The sequence below is a fragment of the Gastrolobium bilobum genome, unplaced genomic scaffold, assembly GCF_033153095.1.
Source record: "Gastrolobium bilobum isolate Gb01-03AN ecotype WA unplaced genomic scaffold, APGP_CSIRO_Gbil_v1 utg1383, whole genome shotgun sequence".
In the NCBI taxonomy this organism is placed as follows: Eukaryota; Viridiplantae; Streptophyta; class Magnoliopsida; order Fabales; family Fabaceae; genus Gastrolobium; species Gastrolobium bilobum.
The window spans coordinates 302375-319866 of record NW_026899537.1 but is presented as its reverse complement, the minus strand read 5'-3'; the positions used below and the strand labels follow the sequence as shown (position 1 = coordinate 319866).

At 34.9% G+C, this 17492-nt stretch overlaps 1 protein-coding gene across 5 annotated transcripts; it reads right to left on the bottom strand.

Annotated features, from left to right (window-relative positions):
• Positions 1–1004: 1004 nt before the first annotated feature.
• LOC133291170 (AP-2 complex subunit alpha-1-like) lies at positions 1005–15565 on the bottom strand. 5 transcript variants are annotated; one of them, XM_061489375.1, is made up of 27 exons: positions 15159–15565; positions 11509–11640; positions 11264–11389; positions 9000–9062; positions 8826–8923; positions 8522–8729; positions 8282–8353; positions 8110–8202; positions 7238–7339; positions 6928–7025; positions 6465–6546; positions 6233–6321; positions 5794–5899; positions 5648–5713; positions 5161–5267; positions 4968–5072; positions 4752–4872; positions 4457–4645; positions 4092–4316; positions 3698–3778; positions 3356–3520; positions 3188–3274; positions 2570–2695; positions 2326–2406; positions 2139–2210; positions 1667–1746; positions 1005–1584 (listed from the first exon to the last, which is right to left on the bottom strand). In XM_061489375.1, the coding sequence occupies exons 1-27, from the start codon at positions 15288–15290 to the stop codon at positions 1425–1427; spliced, it is 3066 nt and encodes a 1021-aa protein (XP_061345359.1). In that variant the 5' UTR covers positions 15291–15565; the 3' UTR covers positions 1005–1424. The 5 variants fall into 5 exon arrangements, with proteins under 5 accessions (XP_061345359.1, XP_061345360.1, XP_061345361.1 ...); XM_061489376.1 differs by having other exon boundaries at positions 4092–4313; XM_061489377.1 differs by having other exon boundaries at positions 4460–4645.
• Positions 15566–17492: the final 1927 nt, after the last annotated feature.

Genomic DNA, 17492 nt, shown 5'->3' with positions numbered 1-17492 from the left:
TAATTGAAAAATTCATATAATGTTTTAGAAACATATTATAATAAAAATAGGGAAACATTTTCTCACTTGTAGGAAAATTATTTTCTCTTACCAGTGATCCTTCGATTTTTGTGCAATGTTTTTTTAGTAGATGTAGGCCCCAGACAAGATGTGTCTATAGCATGAGAAAATTATCTCCTACAAAAAATTGAAACCCATAAAAATATTAGGGAAAAAAGTATCTAATGTTACTTTTAACAATTTTGTCTAATGTTCACTGAAACAATGTCATTTTGGGATTAAAAAATTAGAATGATAAAGACTATTATAACCCTGAAATAAATTAAAATTACAAATATACCATTATTTCCGTCCCAAAATGATGTCATTTCGGTATACATTAGACAAAATTGTCTAAATATAATGTTTAAATACATATAAAATTACAGAAAAATATTCCTACAATAATTGCAAATAAGTTATCTATCTGTATTCACTCCCAAAATGACGTTATTTTGATATTGAAATATTAAAAAATTATAATAATAAAGACTAATATAACCTTAAAATAAATTAAAACTATAAAAACACATTAATTTTCACCCCAAAATGACATTATTTTGAACTCAATGCAGATAACTTATTTCCTTCTGCCATAGAAAAAACAAACCCATAAAATTAATATCGGTTGATTATATTTGATATTTGAAGTGAGGGTGAAAAATTAAGTATATCATAATAAAGAGATTTTTTTTTTTTTTTTTTAAAGGACACAGACCAACCAGATTCTTGTGACAAATGCTTTGAGAGTATCGAATTAGTACTATTAATTTACTTTTCGGATATTCCCATTTGCTGGACACTTGTAGGACATACAGTATAAGCTTCAATAAATATACTTCAGCATAATGCGCACGTTTCATTTATATTTTTATTGTATGTTCCAAGTAGTCTCCTCCACTTTAACATATTCGAACTTTCATACACAATAACTTCAGTGCATTTGAAAGCAAAAATGCGTGTACTCCACAAGCTATTATTGCGACTATAATTTCCGAATAATAATTTCAAACTTTTACAATTGGTTGTATCAAAGGCAACAATATCTTACAAGCTAACTCAGGTGCACCACAAACAATCCAGTGAAGTTGGGAAGGGGAAAAATATGGAAACTAAAATCCCTCGCCCAAATGATATAAAATGTCGCTTAAAGGACAGTCGCTTTGTGCAGAAAGAATCTCAAAAATGCCCACCAACCCAGAAATCCCTGCTCGAAAACTCAGTTAGTAAACAAGCTCACCCTTAACTCCGCCAGCCCTTGCATCATGATTTTGTTTATCCACCCCACTAGCTTGAGGGACATAGGTGAGTTAGGCTGTGCAGATCAGGTTTACAAGTAAGTAATGACTAATGAACATCCTCATGAATCAATCCCCTCTATATTGTCATAAAAGAGCAGCCAGCATTGCCCCAGGATCTGTCAATGCTGCGGGAGCACTGGCTGGTTGAGCCACTGGAGGTGTTGGAGGTGTTGAAGGTGCTTGCGCTGGTACACGGGTTGCAGTGGGGATGCTGACTAATTGTTCCTTGATGAACTCCTTCAGCCTGCAAATCAATATCAGAATGATCTGTAAAAGCTGTAGAATCTACTGGTGGCATCCTGTAAATAGGAAACTAAATCACATACTCAAATGTTAGTGTTGGGTCCCCTGAAGAAACTGTCATTCGCAGCTGGGTTCTGTCTGCTGGATCTGTTTCAATTCTTATCTGCACACCATTCACGTAAAATGTTCAAACAACTACCTCCCGCAAGTTTCAACTAACGCTATCATCTAAATTTAATTATGAATGAATGGCAGAAAACCTAATACAACCAGATTTCAAAAATGAGAATCAATCAATCAATAAAACAGCAACCCGAACATCCAATGCTTCTCCAGGAGGAAAAAAATCCCCTATACTGTCCCTCTCTGCACTAGGAGGTTCTTTATGAAAAGCAAACACGGACTGTAACAGAAATTGATCATTATGATCTTGAAGCAGGTGAAAAATGCTGCCTCCATTTCCCCTCCTTTTTATATCAGATTATTCAATAATTCATCACTAAACTCCTTGTAGGGACTGCAATGCAAGATATTCGGTTCAACATATATACTTACTAAGCAGAGCATTGCCCTTGTACTTTCTGAATAGAATGTTGTACTCGCAACAAGATTGTTTGGATTAGGATCCTAGAGCAGATAGACAGCAGAAGCAAGTTAGAAAAAATTAATAGCTGTTAAAGAATTTCAGGGAAAAATAAACAAAAAAAGAAGGAAGTTAAAAAGAGGGACTTCAATAGCATACCAGCCCCGGGCTAACTGTCAAATGGTAACTGTTGAATAAGTTTGCCATTTCGAGCAGTGGAAGTGGTCTAACACCTCTAACCTGCAAAACCAACAGGAAAGATGAACCCAAGACTGCATGACCAGAAGAACAAACCAGCCAAGCAATTATATATCTGCCACTGCGAATTGAATATTCTCAAAATAAACATAACCAAGTTGGCAAAAATACAAATTTCATCATGCACATGATGCCGAGTACATACCACTTCTTGAAGCTTCAAAGGTGGTCCAGGAAGTGATCTCCACTGAGGGAAAAACTCTTCAGCAGATATCGATATAGGCTGAAGAAATTTATTTAGAACAGCGGGAAGGTGAAGCTTGACATTGACCTATGAAACAACACAGATGAATATACAACTATAGTTTCATGATTGTTGCAGGTCAAAAAATAGCTATTAGCCTCTTACTATTTTCCCCATACTTACCATTGAAATCTAAGCTCTTACTATTATGAACTGTTTGCAATATTTCAATTACTTCAATAATAAGGAACTGAGAGAGAAAAAAGAACACATTTTCCAACAATCAAAATTGAGCTATATCATAACTTCAGTGAAGTACTTCCCAGTTCCCACTATCCAATTGAATTTTTAAGAAAAATCTACATGATAAAGGCGTCAGATCCCATGCTTGACTCCTCGAGAGACATATCTCAAGATATTTTGTGCTTATTAAACTAGATGTAGTATAAAGAGGCCAACCTGCATTTTTTCTGACTACCTATGGAAGTACATGATCAACTCTGTCAGGAGTTGAGCCGAGTAGAGGTGAAGGAAGAACTTTTCAAATTAGAAATATAAAACATGTTTAAATTTATGTACCATATCGTTACCAAACTTGTAGGAGAAGTCAAGAACAGCAACGTCCCTGCTTGGGCGGAGATTAATGATTTCAAGTGGGCATTGCACCTATGCCATCAAAGAGGGGAAATGTAAACAATACTAACCAAATTTTGAAAGCAACAGATAACAGCAACAATGGATTCTCACTTGTGCCCTGGGAGGTATAATTTCTGGTACAAGAGAGAGCTCCATCTTCAAATGGGTGGGAGGCAATATCAAAGCTTGAACAGAGACAAGAGGAGAAGTATTCTTGTTACCCAAGAAAAGAACAAGATGCCCTTGATGAGATCTCCATTCTGCTTTAATGCCAATCTGTGCAAATATATATATATATAAAAAAAATCAACAACAACTAAGAACACAAGCTTGAACCTAACTTAAAGTACCATAAACAGAGGTCCTTCTAAGTGAACTGCAAGTATATATGATATTATGATCAAAATTAAAACAAAAAATACTAGAGAACATTAGAAAAAGTGAAGAAAAAACCTGAATATAAGGATCCTCATATAGAACACCACTATCCTTCACGCACAAAGCATGAAATCTTTCAGCAATATTTCCAATTGGCTGCACACACAAAGGGCACAAGTTATCTTCCAATGTACACAAATTGTTTAGCAGTAACGTCCCTCTAATGTTGAACAATGAAGAATGGAGTCTAGTCAAATTTGACGTGCTACGTGGTATCATAAACTTGTATTCACTCAAGTAAAGACAGTTTCAGTTTAACATTGTGGTTCATCATGAATCCTAATTATGTGAAAAAGAAAATATAAGATAAATAATCTTCAAATGGAAATCTGTAGCAGCATTCAGTTAACACATTGGGTTAAGCAAAAGACTTCACTGCTTATATTAATACTTAAATCAACACAAGTACCTGCACAGAATTGGCCTGCTCTCCCGCAAGTACTATGGCTGTGGCTTCAACTACAGCTCCTTCCAATCCTGAATCTGTGCTCGGCTGAGGGTGGACACTGCTGCTGGGAGGTCCCTCAATAGCCAAGAGATCACCAAGGTGATCGACAGAGGGAGGTTGAGAATCTACTTTACTCAAAGTCCCATTTTCCTGGGATAATCTCTGATCTGCTGAACTATCATCCTGCTTAGAACCGAAGTCAGTCTCAAAAACTAAGAAGCAATAGGAGGAACCATTTTATGGTTAACAAGGATGACACAGTAAACCATCTAATGTTGACCAAAATGATATGATTAAAAATGCAAAAAGTGGAGGGAGGAACAGACCACATTACTGCTCATGCTGGGCATCTTTACAAGACTAAGTTGGCTGACAGGTGGAATTCCATTAGCATGATGTTGGTCTGTTACAACCAAAGCATTTGATGTTTGAGATTGCTGCTGGGCTCGCAACTTTATGGCACTTTGTTCTGCAGTATCAACTTCAGTATCTTCGGCCTTTTTAATCAATGCAGACTGAATTGAACAGGAGTATTAATCCATGAGTGTTATTCCATCGATTACTCAAGTGATCAAGCAAACTTCAAACAAGTTGTCCCTGAAACAATACTGTAAAATATACCTGTCGTTCGGGGAATTTAGGCATTTCAGCCAATATATCCATTAGTGCTGCACCTTTTCTACTCAATGCAAAATATTCAACAGCTCGTTGCTGTATTTCAACTTCAATTGAACTTTCATATCTAAAAAGAAGAGAAAATGGATTCGAACCTATGGCATTATGCAAAACCAAAGAACAACACATAATAGAAAAATTGTATGTAGAGGTAAATCTCACTTTTTAAATATTGCCCATATCTGATTCTGTAATTCAGGGTCTGGCGGTTGACTGTGCATCAGAATTTTAGCATATGTTGACAGAAGAATAGAAATAGTAGAAGTCCTGAAAATAAAGCATGCCACATAAGGTATCTAGGCTAAAAGGATTCCAACTACGAAAAAATTGAGAGGTAGGGTGTGATTCCTCTTACGATACAGTAGGAAGCTTCTCATGTATAATGTTAAATATTTCTTTTGGACTGCACCCAGGTCGTCTTGCTAGAAGGTGTCCAAACTCTCCAAGTATATATGCACTGACCTGTTGAAGTGTATTCAGATGAGAAAAAGATATTAAACAAATACTTGACTAAAATCAGACCTCTTACTATTTCACAGTGACTTGATCAAGTAGTATATTCTTTAGAAACTGTGAATGAATATATAAAGTAAAATCCATAAATAAATGGAAATAAATACTTATTGACATTACTCCTACTTCATAACATATTATGAAAGTTCAACTTAAATGGACCCCTTTCACAAAGATCTCACTGTTTTGCTCTAACATGGATAAATGTTTCATACACATTCTACATTTTAGAAACCATCATCAGTGAGTGGCACATTAACAGATAAATATCATCCATTCCAACTAATCGCATTCAGACGATTACAGAATAGCACTAAAAATACACAAACCTTAACCATTGTCTCATGTATGGCAGGTTTGTCAAGATATTCTCGTGCTTTTGCTGCGGCATATGGCTGATCAAAGACATAAAATGCCCGTGAATTATGTGTCAACTAGGAAGCAGTAACATAATCACAACAAGCTTCAAACTCACCTGTAGGTCTTCATTGTTTGTAACAAACTGCACCACACGAAACCAGATGTCATCGCTAACAAAATCTCCGGCCTTGTCAATTAATTGAAGAATCACGTCAACATACCTGTAAAAAAGGGATGGCAGATGGCATGATATCAATATATATAACACCACATAAGTTCTGTTCATGATGGATTGGGAATTTTAGTACTTAATACAAGTCTTTTTTTATTTTACATGTACTTTCAAACTGTAGCAGACAATCATCAGTGAGTTCTCTCTTGAGAATTAGTTATTGACTTTTGTGAGTCATTGTGTATTGTGAGTAACTGTTGAACTGCTCATATAGAAGGCCATAGTATATATATAGCCTTTATGAATTCTTTTATCAATAATGATTGTCTGCTACAGTAGCAATCTCATTCTTGTATTTTTCTACTATGCTCTATTGCATTACCATGAAAGATCTGGTGCAAACTTCTCAGCTAGAATAGCTGCTTTAAGTGACAATTCCTCGCGCATTGCAAACTCTGCTGTGCTGAGATACTACAAAACAATTTGAATTGCAAACTAATTATTTTGTTGTTCACATGTAATAGTTGGTTCATTTTCTTTCTTTTGTTTTTGTTCTATGAGGTTTGGGAGAGAGGTTCGAAATTTCATAAATTAGTTTGGACCTGGATCAATACCTGCAGTAGTTCTTCAACTATATCCTTTGCATTTGAAACGTCACACATGCCATAAAGTAAATCTAGAGCACGCCTCCGAATACTGAGTATAAACCAATGCAGTTAGAAATACTAGATTTAACAAAAATTGACATTTAGAACAAAGGAATTAGTCCCGCATGGCTGTATCAAACTTCTATATTCAGGCACTTCTAAAATTTCCAAGTAGAAGCTACTTTAGTAACTGATTAACAGTCTTTTGTATAATGAGACAGCTGATATTTGGTTGTTAAATACAAATAAAGAACATAGATTAAGAACTTCCATGAATAGACATCCTCCTATCCTTCATAATTACCGCAACTTTTACATAAATGTATACTTATATGTTACCAATAGAAACTGTACAGACTGGGTACCCAAATAATTCAGTAATGGTATATACAGGATCAATGATTTCAACATATAGGATAACACATGTAACCTGATGTCAGGATCCTTCAATGAGGTAATAATCTGAGCCTGATGTCTTTTTATGATATCTTGCACATCTGTAACCATCAACATTCTAGTCATATTCTCCTGCAACAGAATAGCATGTATGTTATGAACTAGGACATTGCATTACAGTAACAAAAACCACCAAGCCTTCTAAACTATGATACAATGAGATCTACCACAGAATATTGGTCATGCAATTCTTATTCCTCCCTCCAAACAGGAAAACAAAAACATCAACAAGACCTTTATCTCACACAGAAATACAGATAAATCAAGTATGCTCCCCCACTTACCAAGCCAAGATATCGAATGTTTGGTTCACGGACAGCAATGAATTTTCCAAGAAGAGCCACGCATTGAGACATCATCTCTTTTTCAGCATCAAGATGCATTACCTGAATAGGGAAATAAGAATAGAAAATATAACTAAAAAACCCTCATTGTAAGTAAGAATTCCCTTGTATGTAAATTAAGAGGGAAAACGGAATAATATATAGCCACCAAATTCACTGTACACATTTATATGAGCAGTTATCCATATAATCATGGCACTATAGCAGAAACTAAGGAAAGGCTACAGAGCCCACCAAATGCAAACTGTAAGCACCCCTACATGGTTGGGCATGCCAGCTGATGTACAGATAGAAACAAAGGCAACCAAGAAAAATATAGAAAGAGAGAAGAGAATGGTATTAAAAATTTAAAAACTCAAAGAAATGACATCTCATCCCTCTAATTATCTCTTTGAAGTTAGACGGGTGGTTATTTACTTATTGTGTTCTTTTGTGTGTGAAGAATGGTACAGGGGACAGCCCCACATCCATATGGGAGCGCACTTATCTCCACATAGAACAAAGATTATTTAAGCCACATAGTAATGTATGGATAGGTTCATAACTGCATCTATTCAAGCAGCTAGCACGCAAATGTAACTCTTCTGGAATAAATCATGAATATGAATCATTTAACACAATTAAATATACCCTATAGAACCAAGAAAGCACAAAACATGTTAAAACACCATAGTATAAGATCGGGGCATACTCTACTAGGGTTTTAGTTAGTTTAACCAACAAATTCATACATACAGTGCCATCTATAACGAGATTGTAAAGAACAAAGAAATTGTATTTGTTTTCAGTATAGTGTTGTGCAACAAACATACCAGAGCAAGGGCTTCAAAAAGTACGGCATGGGATGCATTATTTTTGTTCACATTTTTCACAACGTCAGTGCCCATCAGTATCCTTTGTAAGACCTGAAACGATTAATTCAAGGCTCAGTAAAATTCGTTAAATAAATAATTTTTTTGAAAGTGTTATTGAGATATTACAAACCTCAAACAATGATCTTCTGGTATTCGGATCTTCAATGGTAGGAAAATATTGAAGAGCCCTCATTGTTTTGACCTTCATTAAGCAAAAATTGGTAAGCATTAATGAAGGTTAACTTGCTGAATAAGTAGTTCGATACTTTTAGTTCTCAAATAAAGACAAACTGTAAGAATAGCACCATAAAATCTTCCTAAAACCAAAGCCAAGACAGAAATATTTTGATGAAAAGAGAACTTTACAAACCTGAAGCCAGGGAGATGGGATACCGTAGTAAGTGTATTCTTGTGGGATATCCTGGTTCCTAGCAAGGCGTTCTAAAATTTTGACACACTTAGGAAGACAAGTCCAATATGCCTCGTGGTGGTTTGATACTAACGCAACAAGAAGACTCATGGAAGAAGTCAAAACACCAAGGTCCCGTTCATCCAAAAGTTGTGCCATCCGATCCGCCCTTAAAAATAAGGTTGAAAGGAACTAATAAGATACATTTGAAGGAAATCAATAAAGGAAAAAAGTGTATTACCAGCAAAGTTACATCCAGATTTACCATCCATCTACATTGACAACATCCGGATTTTTCCTGTACAAGCGCAGTAAACACAATGCAGCTTTTTTTCTCACAAGCGGTCTGCAGCTGCTAGATAGCTAGATCACAAAATAAAGTTAACATCAATATTTTCCAATTACATCACTTATTTCATAATAATGAATAATTTCTTACGAGCAACTTTTGCACATCAGGTGCTAAGGACTCTGCAAATTCTCTCCCGCCAATATTTCCAACCTACAAAACATAAAGACATAATATGATGGCAGTGGCTATAATGTTGAAAATGAAATAGAGTTATAAATGTACAGTAAATAACATAATATGATATCAACAAAAAGCAAAGAATCTGATTAGCAAAAGATACTCAAATGAATACTACATCTTATATGGCAAGGCCAGATGATAAATTTGGAAAATAAGTGAATGTATGCAGTATTCTGAGAGAAAAATTGCCACATGTTTGTTGAAGCAAGGCACCAAAAGGGGTCACTGCCTCTTGCTGGTTAAGGCACACACCTATGGCGCCATGGTTTAAGTAAGCCACTACCCTTAGAACCTTATTGATAAATGTAAAAAATTTAAGTCACAGCCATCGAACCTGCTAACTGAGATGCTAAAATCACTACCCTTAGCATCTTATTGTTGGTCTTTAGGACTCTTAATAGAAAGCAGTTTAGGGTTTTGCAAATTGAACATTTTAATGTTTTATTTTACTCTGAATGTTATGCTTGACAAGTTAATTTATATGGGAAATCAATGTAAATAATCAATATTTTACTTTTTTCCCTAATATTAACACCTTTCGATAGTAAAGTGTGCACTTTTTGTCCCTTCTTGCCCAAAGGTATTAAAACCCCTCAGTGCCTATTGCCTTTGACTACCTTGAGTGCTACTGAGAATCAAAGAAGAAAGAGGGAGGAAGGGGAGTTTACTGTAAGTAATTTATAATATGCCAATATTTCAAATGATTGAATCAGGCAATTGCATGGGGTTTTCTCAGCAATTTTCCACCAGCAAAGATTTATTTTCCAAGGAAAGAAACAATAACCAAGACTTCTCAACTTTGTACTTCACTAAATGCACAAATTAGCATCAACTTATCAAATGCGGATTGCGGCATGATGCGGCCAACCCTCAAAACCGCTATAGCATTATTGCGGGTTGCGGTTGCAGAAATAGCGGAAAAAATATATTTATTAAAAAAAGAAAATTATATGTATATATGTGTGTGTGTGTGTGTGTGTGTGTGACATAATAAATTATTAAAAAAATAATAACACCTAAAAAAATACAAATAATAACAAAAATATAAAGATAAATAATAAAGAAAATTTAAAAATAAAGGCAGAGTTGACATGTTACCGCTTAGTAATAAGTGTCCAAACTTTAACTATAGTTGTACTACCTTTAGTTGTAACTATACTTTACTGATTTACCAGATTTATCTTAGTTACTTTAGTGTTTTACCTTAGTTACCTTTTAATGATACATTCTTTTTTTTTGGGGATATAGAAATAGTTTTACCCACTGTCACTATAACCAAGTTACTTGGTTACCGTGACTTGTGAATCACTTTTTTGACAAATATACTTTTCTTTTCTTTGAATTAAGATAGATCAGAATCTCTCTCTCTCACTTTTTCTATTTCATCCATTCTCTCTCTCACAGCTTCTCTTTTTCTCCTTCGTCTGTTCTCTCCCTCTCTTACTATTTCTCTCACTTTTTCTCCTTTTCTCTGTCATCTTCTCTCTCTCTCTCTCTCACTCTCTCTCTCACTCAAAGCTTTGCTTCTTTGTTCATGGCTTCCACATTGAACTTCAATACTATAAGAGAAAAGTAGAGAAGGGAAGAAACGAGCGCAATAAAGAAAGCAAGAGAGGCAGAAAGAGACAGTGGGTTAGGGTTAAAATCATAAAAAGACACAATTGCGGCGAGATTTGGCCGCAAATTATTGCGATTTGGTACGGCGCAGCACAGATAATTGCGGCAAAGCTCCGCAAAGCGCAACTGGTGCGACTTGCGGTGCAATAGCACCGCTATTGACTACTATGGCATCAAGAAACTCTCAACTGCACGAATTTTAGAAATTGTCTTCGTAGTGAGAACCTTAAGTGTTTAACTCATATATGTTGGAACCATAATGGTAGAGAGAGAGAGAGAGAGAGAGAGAACCACCCAATGTGGATATTTTGTTTATTTATAAATTGTATATTCATTGCAAGTCCATATTACCATGTAAAATCTTTTTCACGGCACATGCATCAACAACATTTGGTAAAATATAAAAAAGAGTTAAGTGCTCCCCAAACAGCAAAAGTTTTTCTAGGACTTCTCATTAGTACAATAAAGAGAAATACAGTAATATAAATAATTGTCAAACGATTAATACAAAGAGCAATCCTTAGAAAGGTTGACAGTTTTTTCCATTACCATACCATAGTCAATGCTAGGCACTGAAAGGTTTCATTGCGACCAATAATGTCATTGCGCACAGTATTTATAGCCATCCTGAGAAAGTCATGATTTTCATTAAGCAAACTTGATGTTACAATGTACCCAACCTGCAGACATTTACGGCAATATTAGAATTCCTTCTTTACATTCCATGTATTTTCTCTGCTAGGTAAACATGTAACTGACCTGAAGTGGCACTTTACAATATATAATATATAAAAATTACCTGTTTTTCTGGATACTTTGGAGCAGATATAAGAGAAACAGCTTCCATGTGACCAAAATCCACATCATAGCCAAGCATATATATGTAAAGCATTTTCCAAACATATTTCTTTTTCTCGTATGGAGTCAGAGCCTAAAGACAAACCAAAAGTAAAAAATTAAACACATGCATTATTAAGACATTGAAGTTGCTTTGATTAAGATCAAGCAACAACAGAAGACTTGTAATAAATGAACATATTATTTTTCTTGCAGCCAAGAAAAAAAGAAAGATAAAAATGCTACATTACCAGGAAACGTTAAAAAAAACTTTTTAAAAGTTGTCAGTGAGCCTAACAGTTTCCCCAAAGGCCCAAAGCAAATCACACAATCCCCTCCCCCCGCCCAAAAAAAAAAAAGCAGAAAGCCAACAACTTAAATAAAAAAGAAAGGACCAATCAATCAGAAATTAGAAAACAAATTTGAGAAACTCGTTTTTCTCTAAATAAACAAGTAGATTAATGGAGATATGGAGTGGTAAATTATTTAAAAAGAGAGATACAGAAGAAAAATCAAATATAACAGATTTGAAGACAATAAAACCAACTTGGGTGCCAAGAGTGACATTTGCAAAAAAGAACATTCAATTGTTAAGAAAAGGAGGGAAATCTCTTATATCGATCAATTATTTTTCATTTGTAGGATTGCATGTATCTGTCGATTGATAATTCAGACTCCCTCTGGTGTGGATTCTATGACACCATTAGAGCCAAATATGACATTTTACGATAAAAACTTTAGACACCATTAAATAAGGAGTGAGAACTGAGCATGGATGAAAGCAAACCCCAACAAAAGTAGTGCAGCAAAGGCAAAGGTCACATAAGAGTCTTCAGCATCAGTCCAGGGCTAGAAGAGCCCTCCGAACTGAAATGTTCCTCATTTCAAGAAACTAGGTTATAAACCATTGAAGGAGATGATGAAATGCAAATTTCAAATTCTAACATTAGAGTACTGTTTATAATCAATATTCAATATTTTAGTTTACTAGTCAGCAAAAGAAATTCTATTGACATGGTAATCCATGGATAATAAATTTCAGTAACAAAATGGTGTTCAGATCCACATACAAACACACATATATGATGTACATGTGTAGGCCTAGTTCATTTACAATTGATGCAAACACACAAATGGCTTGCATCTTAAATATGTATCAACAGCTATACTACTGCTAATAAAGTGATGAACTGCAAAATTGCACACATCTTTGGGTTCTACTTATTAGAACTTCTAAATAATTTCCTTTTAGTTGTAGATTTCGAAAAGTTTCGTCTTCCCTATCCTTTTTATGTTTGATTTGAGTTTTCAGGTATATTATAAAAGAATTAGGATAAATATTGGAGATATTTTGAAGAAAGAGAAATAAAGAAATTTAACTCAAACTCAAAATCATATCCAAATTTCTAAGTTCATGGAGAGAATAAAGTAAACCTTATCCTTATAAAAAAATCAAGGAGTTAGTGGCTGGAAGACCAAAATAAATCAGGAAACAAGACTCCTGGATCTAATCTACAAATAAGAAGAGGAGACTTTTGAGAGAGGAACAGAGTAGTCAGATGGGGAGCTGTCACAAAAGGAGTTTGTGCTTAGATTACAAGAAGACGGCTAGAGAGTTCCGAGGAAGAAAATGGATATACAAGAAGGATGTAATTTTAAAGTTTAATTTTCTTCCATTATTTATTAACTAAATTTTCTGCAATGATGAAGACATAGCTTGGTTTGAATGATGATATATTTGGATTCTGATTGATTCAATCTAAGATTCTTTTTACTAAATTGAGAGCTTATCACTGTTAATGCTTTTATGAATTAGACACTCATAAATTGATCTTGCGGGTGGTGTAGGAAATTGGAAAATTCATGCACGACTCAGACCATGTGATTAATAACATAATCATTAATCATCTAGAAATAGAGGTTAGTGGATGTGTGGGATTATGTAAGGAACCTTGGGATTATTACAAAAAAAAAGAACCTTGGGATACACCACCCCAAAAGCTAGCTCAAAGGGTGGGAGTGCCGAAGGCCTTATAAACTCCACATTAGTTGCACATACAACCAATGTGGGACAATATATCTCAACACGCCCCCTCACACGAGAGCTCATTGGGCTAGAAGCGTGGAATTGCACAGGCCCAATTTTTGGTTTACCTTTTTGTGTTTTTTATTTTAATTTCACTTTAAAGTGGGGGGCGGTGATGATCGAACTTGTGACCTTATAGTCACTCAAGCTCTGATACCATGTAAAGAACCAATTCAACCCAAAAGCTTAAGTTGTTGGGTGAGATTACATTAATGATTTTATATATCTCAACAGATTATTATGAGACTCTGTAAATTGGAAATACCTTTATTCTTAGAATTCAAGTTAAGGAATTAATTGAGCTTTAGGAACAAACAGATTAATAGGCTAAAGAATTGCATACTAGTTAATCTAGGGAATCTCCCCATCAACTGATTGATTAGATCTTAGCTAGGTCGAAATTCTAAATACTAGTTAGAAAACCAGGTGAAATCAGATCCCTAGTGACTTCAATAATGCATTCTTACTCTCTAACTTGCTATTGTGATTATTATTTTTATTTTTTGCAATTTCTTTCTAGCTTATTAGTATTTAATTTGGCTTTGTATTTTGACTTCTTCCAAATATAAATTAAGGCTAAGAGTAGTTGGATATTAGTTATGATCCTTGTGGAAACGAATTTGGACTCATCCACTTCATTACTTGATTAATTTCGTACACTTGCAAATTTCCCCAATCAAAAAGCAAGACCAAGGCCGTTTTCCCGGTCATAACAGACTGAATTTGACTGAGAAAGATAGATGCATTTATAGAGATTAAAACACAAATAAATAATGTTGTAGTCTGACCACAAACATAATTATGGAAGAAATTTATAATATATTTGAAGTCGATTCATCGGGGAACAATTTCTTCTCGGTGAAATTTTTTTAATGTATCAGTGCATAGCTTCCAACGCATTCTTTGCCACAGTAACAATAAGGCCACTTGAAGTTATCCCGGAAAGAAACTACGCTACTCGTAATGTATTTAAACTGTAAAAAACTTAAAAGCATGTGCCTTCTAGTACAGTGAAAATGTGAACAACAAGTATATAAATATCTACACGCGAGCTATAAAATCAATTGATGCCTGCTGCCATTGTATGTTAACTCCAATTATGCAGCCAAAGGGACAGAAGAAGTGAATAAAATAATTAAATAGCTCAAACAAGAATGGACCTAACATCATGAGAGCCTTTGTTTTTCTTATACCAGTAAACCAGTGTATAATCCAAGTGCCTTATCACAAACCTGTTAAAATCCTACTCATTTTAATATTGAACCAAATTCAAAACATGCTTAACATCTAAGCTACACCGATCAATTTTGTGCATGAATCCTGATACTATCAATCAGTTGCGTCATTTTCTATAGTCTTAGGTTTTTGCACTGATAACAACAGAGCTAGGCAAAAAATGCGATTATTAATCAATTTTGACCATAAGAATCACTAAGAAAGTGTGGAGCAGAGGAGAAAGGAAAGAAGAAGTGGAAATTGAAGTGGAATAGGTAAAAGGAAAAGGAAAATAGAAACCCTAAGCGAACCTTTTCGTTTTTGAAGCGTGTTCGAATGTTGCCGAGCTCCTTATCGACGCGGAGCCTCTCCTGCTCTTTGTTCTGGCAATTGCGTATGTCGCTTATAAATACGGAGAGTCCTCTCATCCCCGACATAGCCATTTCTTTCTTCCTCCGCTTATTCTTCTAGATCCCTCTTTTCTCTTCTCTCTCTCTTTTTTTTTTCTTTTTTTTTTTTTTGTCTTCAGATCCACAAACTCGAACAAACTCAATTGGATTAAGGATATGGATCCAACATGAATATTTATGCTTATTGATCTTCAGCTTCGAATTCCAATTCACAAAACGGAAATGAAAGAGAACAACAAACCCCGTGTTCTGTTACGTTTGATCTAGAGCGAGAAACACTTCGCGGGTTGAGAGAGAGAGAGAGAGAGAAGGTGGACTGACGAAAATTGAAAATGCCCTCCGACTCTGCTCGCACCACCTTTATTTACCATTTGCATTTCATTTTTACCAATTTCATCGTTCCACTTCCATTTTCTGTTTTTATTTTTAATTTTAATTTTTTCTTCTCTTTTCCCTCCCCACCTTTACACAAAGGAGATATATTTTCTCATATTATATAAAATAATTTATTTTATACAATATATAAAAAAAGTAAATAGACCTACCGAGAAAATAAAAGATAAGAAATTATATCCCGTATACAAATTCATAATTAATTCATTATTATTATTATTATTTAATGTTTGCTATTTTTCTTTAAGAAAATTATCTGGTTTCGTTTTTCTTTCCCCAATGCCGTCTTTTTTTAATTTTTATTCTCTCTCTCGCTTTTGGCTTTGATGTTCAAGTCAAGGGTAATCTTTGGACAGGTCAGAGGCATAATTTCCCCCCCTTTGCTTTACGAATGAATTTGAAACTGCGTGCACCGTGAAGGCATCATATAACAAATTTGTTTTAGTTTATGATCCTATCCATTATAATCTTAATTATGTTAATTATGCCTTTTTGTGTATTTATTGAAGCTAAATTTTAATGCATATTATTTAACATAAATGAAAAGCTTTTCTATACTGATTGATTTGTGTATCAATTTCTTTTTTTTTGGAGTTACCAAATCCTAATTATCTCTTTGAGACAAGTTGGCTTCTTCCGGTATCCCCACGAGCTTCGACTCTTTGAGCCGGCTATGAGACTAATCCGGAGTGCGGGGGAACAGTGATGGCTAAAGGTTCAGCCCCCTCCCCAAGAATGCATTCAGCGAGAATCGAACACATATCCAACCCCACTAACTCAGCGCCAAGTTATCAACTGAGCTGCAGCCATTATTATTATTATTTTTACTGAGATTTTAGTTTTGCTTTTTAGGCTATAAAGTTTTCTTTTTCTTTGCAATTTTTCCTCAAGTGGGTTCTACGTTAACATTAGTAAAAAAATTGTAAGCTTTCTTGATGATGAAATTGAATGGCATCACGATCAGAGAAGTCAACCAATGTCCTCCGATATTTTCTCATTAAATGTATGTAATGAAACTAAAAATAAGCTTTTTCGAAGTATTCACAAACAAATTCTTTATTGCAACAACACTATTTTATTGCATCAGTGCAATATATGTTTAATATAAAAATTAAATTCAAATTAAATGTTACACCTCAGAATTGGCCTTTCAAGCCAAATGAATATTTACTCCTACTTTCCCAGCTGTCAAGATTCAAAGCATTGTGTTCACAGCTAGACCGGCTGTTGTATATAGTCATATGTTATTTCCTAAACAAAGATTCACTCAGTGTTTGCACAAAACACTCACGCTCACAAACCCTAGCAGAGAGCATTTTCCTTTTCGAGAGAGAGAGAGCCAAAATATCAGAATGAGTGAGTCTCACAAAGCTACGGCCAAAAGGGAACAAGGATACACTTAAGCCATCACACAAAACGCTGCGTTTTAGTGTGTTGCTTAGTGTATAAGAGATCCAACCTCAGTTGAGTGTAAATCACAATGAGCCTCACACATTCACATTTGGCCCACAGTCACAAAGTAACCAATAGACAAAACAGGATTGGCCCAATGAAAGATTAGTGAGGTGCACACTGAGTTACTTTTGTTTAGGAAATAACATATGACTATATACAACACCGGCCCCTCTGCGTGCCTTTTTTCCATTGAATTTTCTCTTCAGTCCTTACTCCGTACGTTATGGGCTTCTGAATATTATACAAAGAAAGAAGTATGCTAATGCTACCTCTTCACACACTTTCATTATATCTGTGATTTTCATTAACTAAATAATAAAAATTTGATGCATTACACGAAGAGATTCTATTTTCTCACGTTGTTAAAGATAGCTATCTCTTACTATA

What these genes read in the sequence shown, in the direction of transcription:
- LOC133291170 (XM_061489375.1), bottom strand. Translation starts at nt 15,290, where the DNA reads ATGGCTATGTCGGGGATGAGAGGACTCTCCGTATTTATAAGCGACATA. An exon ending in CTGATGTGCAAAAGTTGCTC is followed by an intron (nt 8,924 to 8,999) that starts GTAAGAAATTAT and finishes TTTGTGATCTAG; the next exon opens with CTATCTAGCAGCTGCAGACC. An exon ending in GAGAAGCTTCCTACTGTATC is followed by an intron (nt 5,073 to 5,160) that starts GTAAGAGGAATC and finishes CTTTATTTTCAG; the next exon opens with GACTTCTACTATTTCTATTC.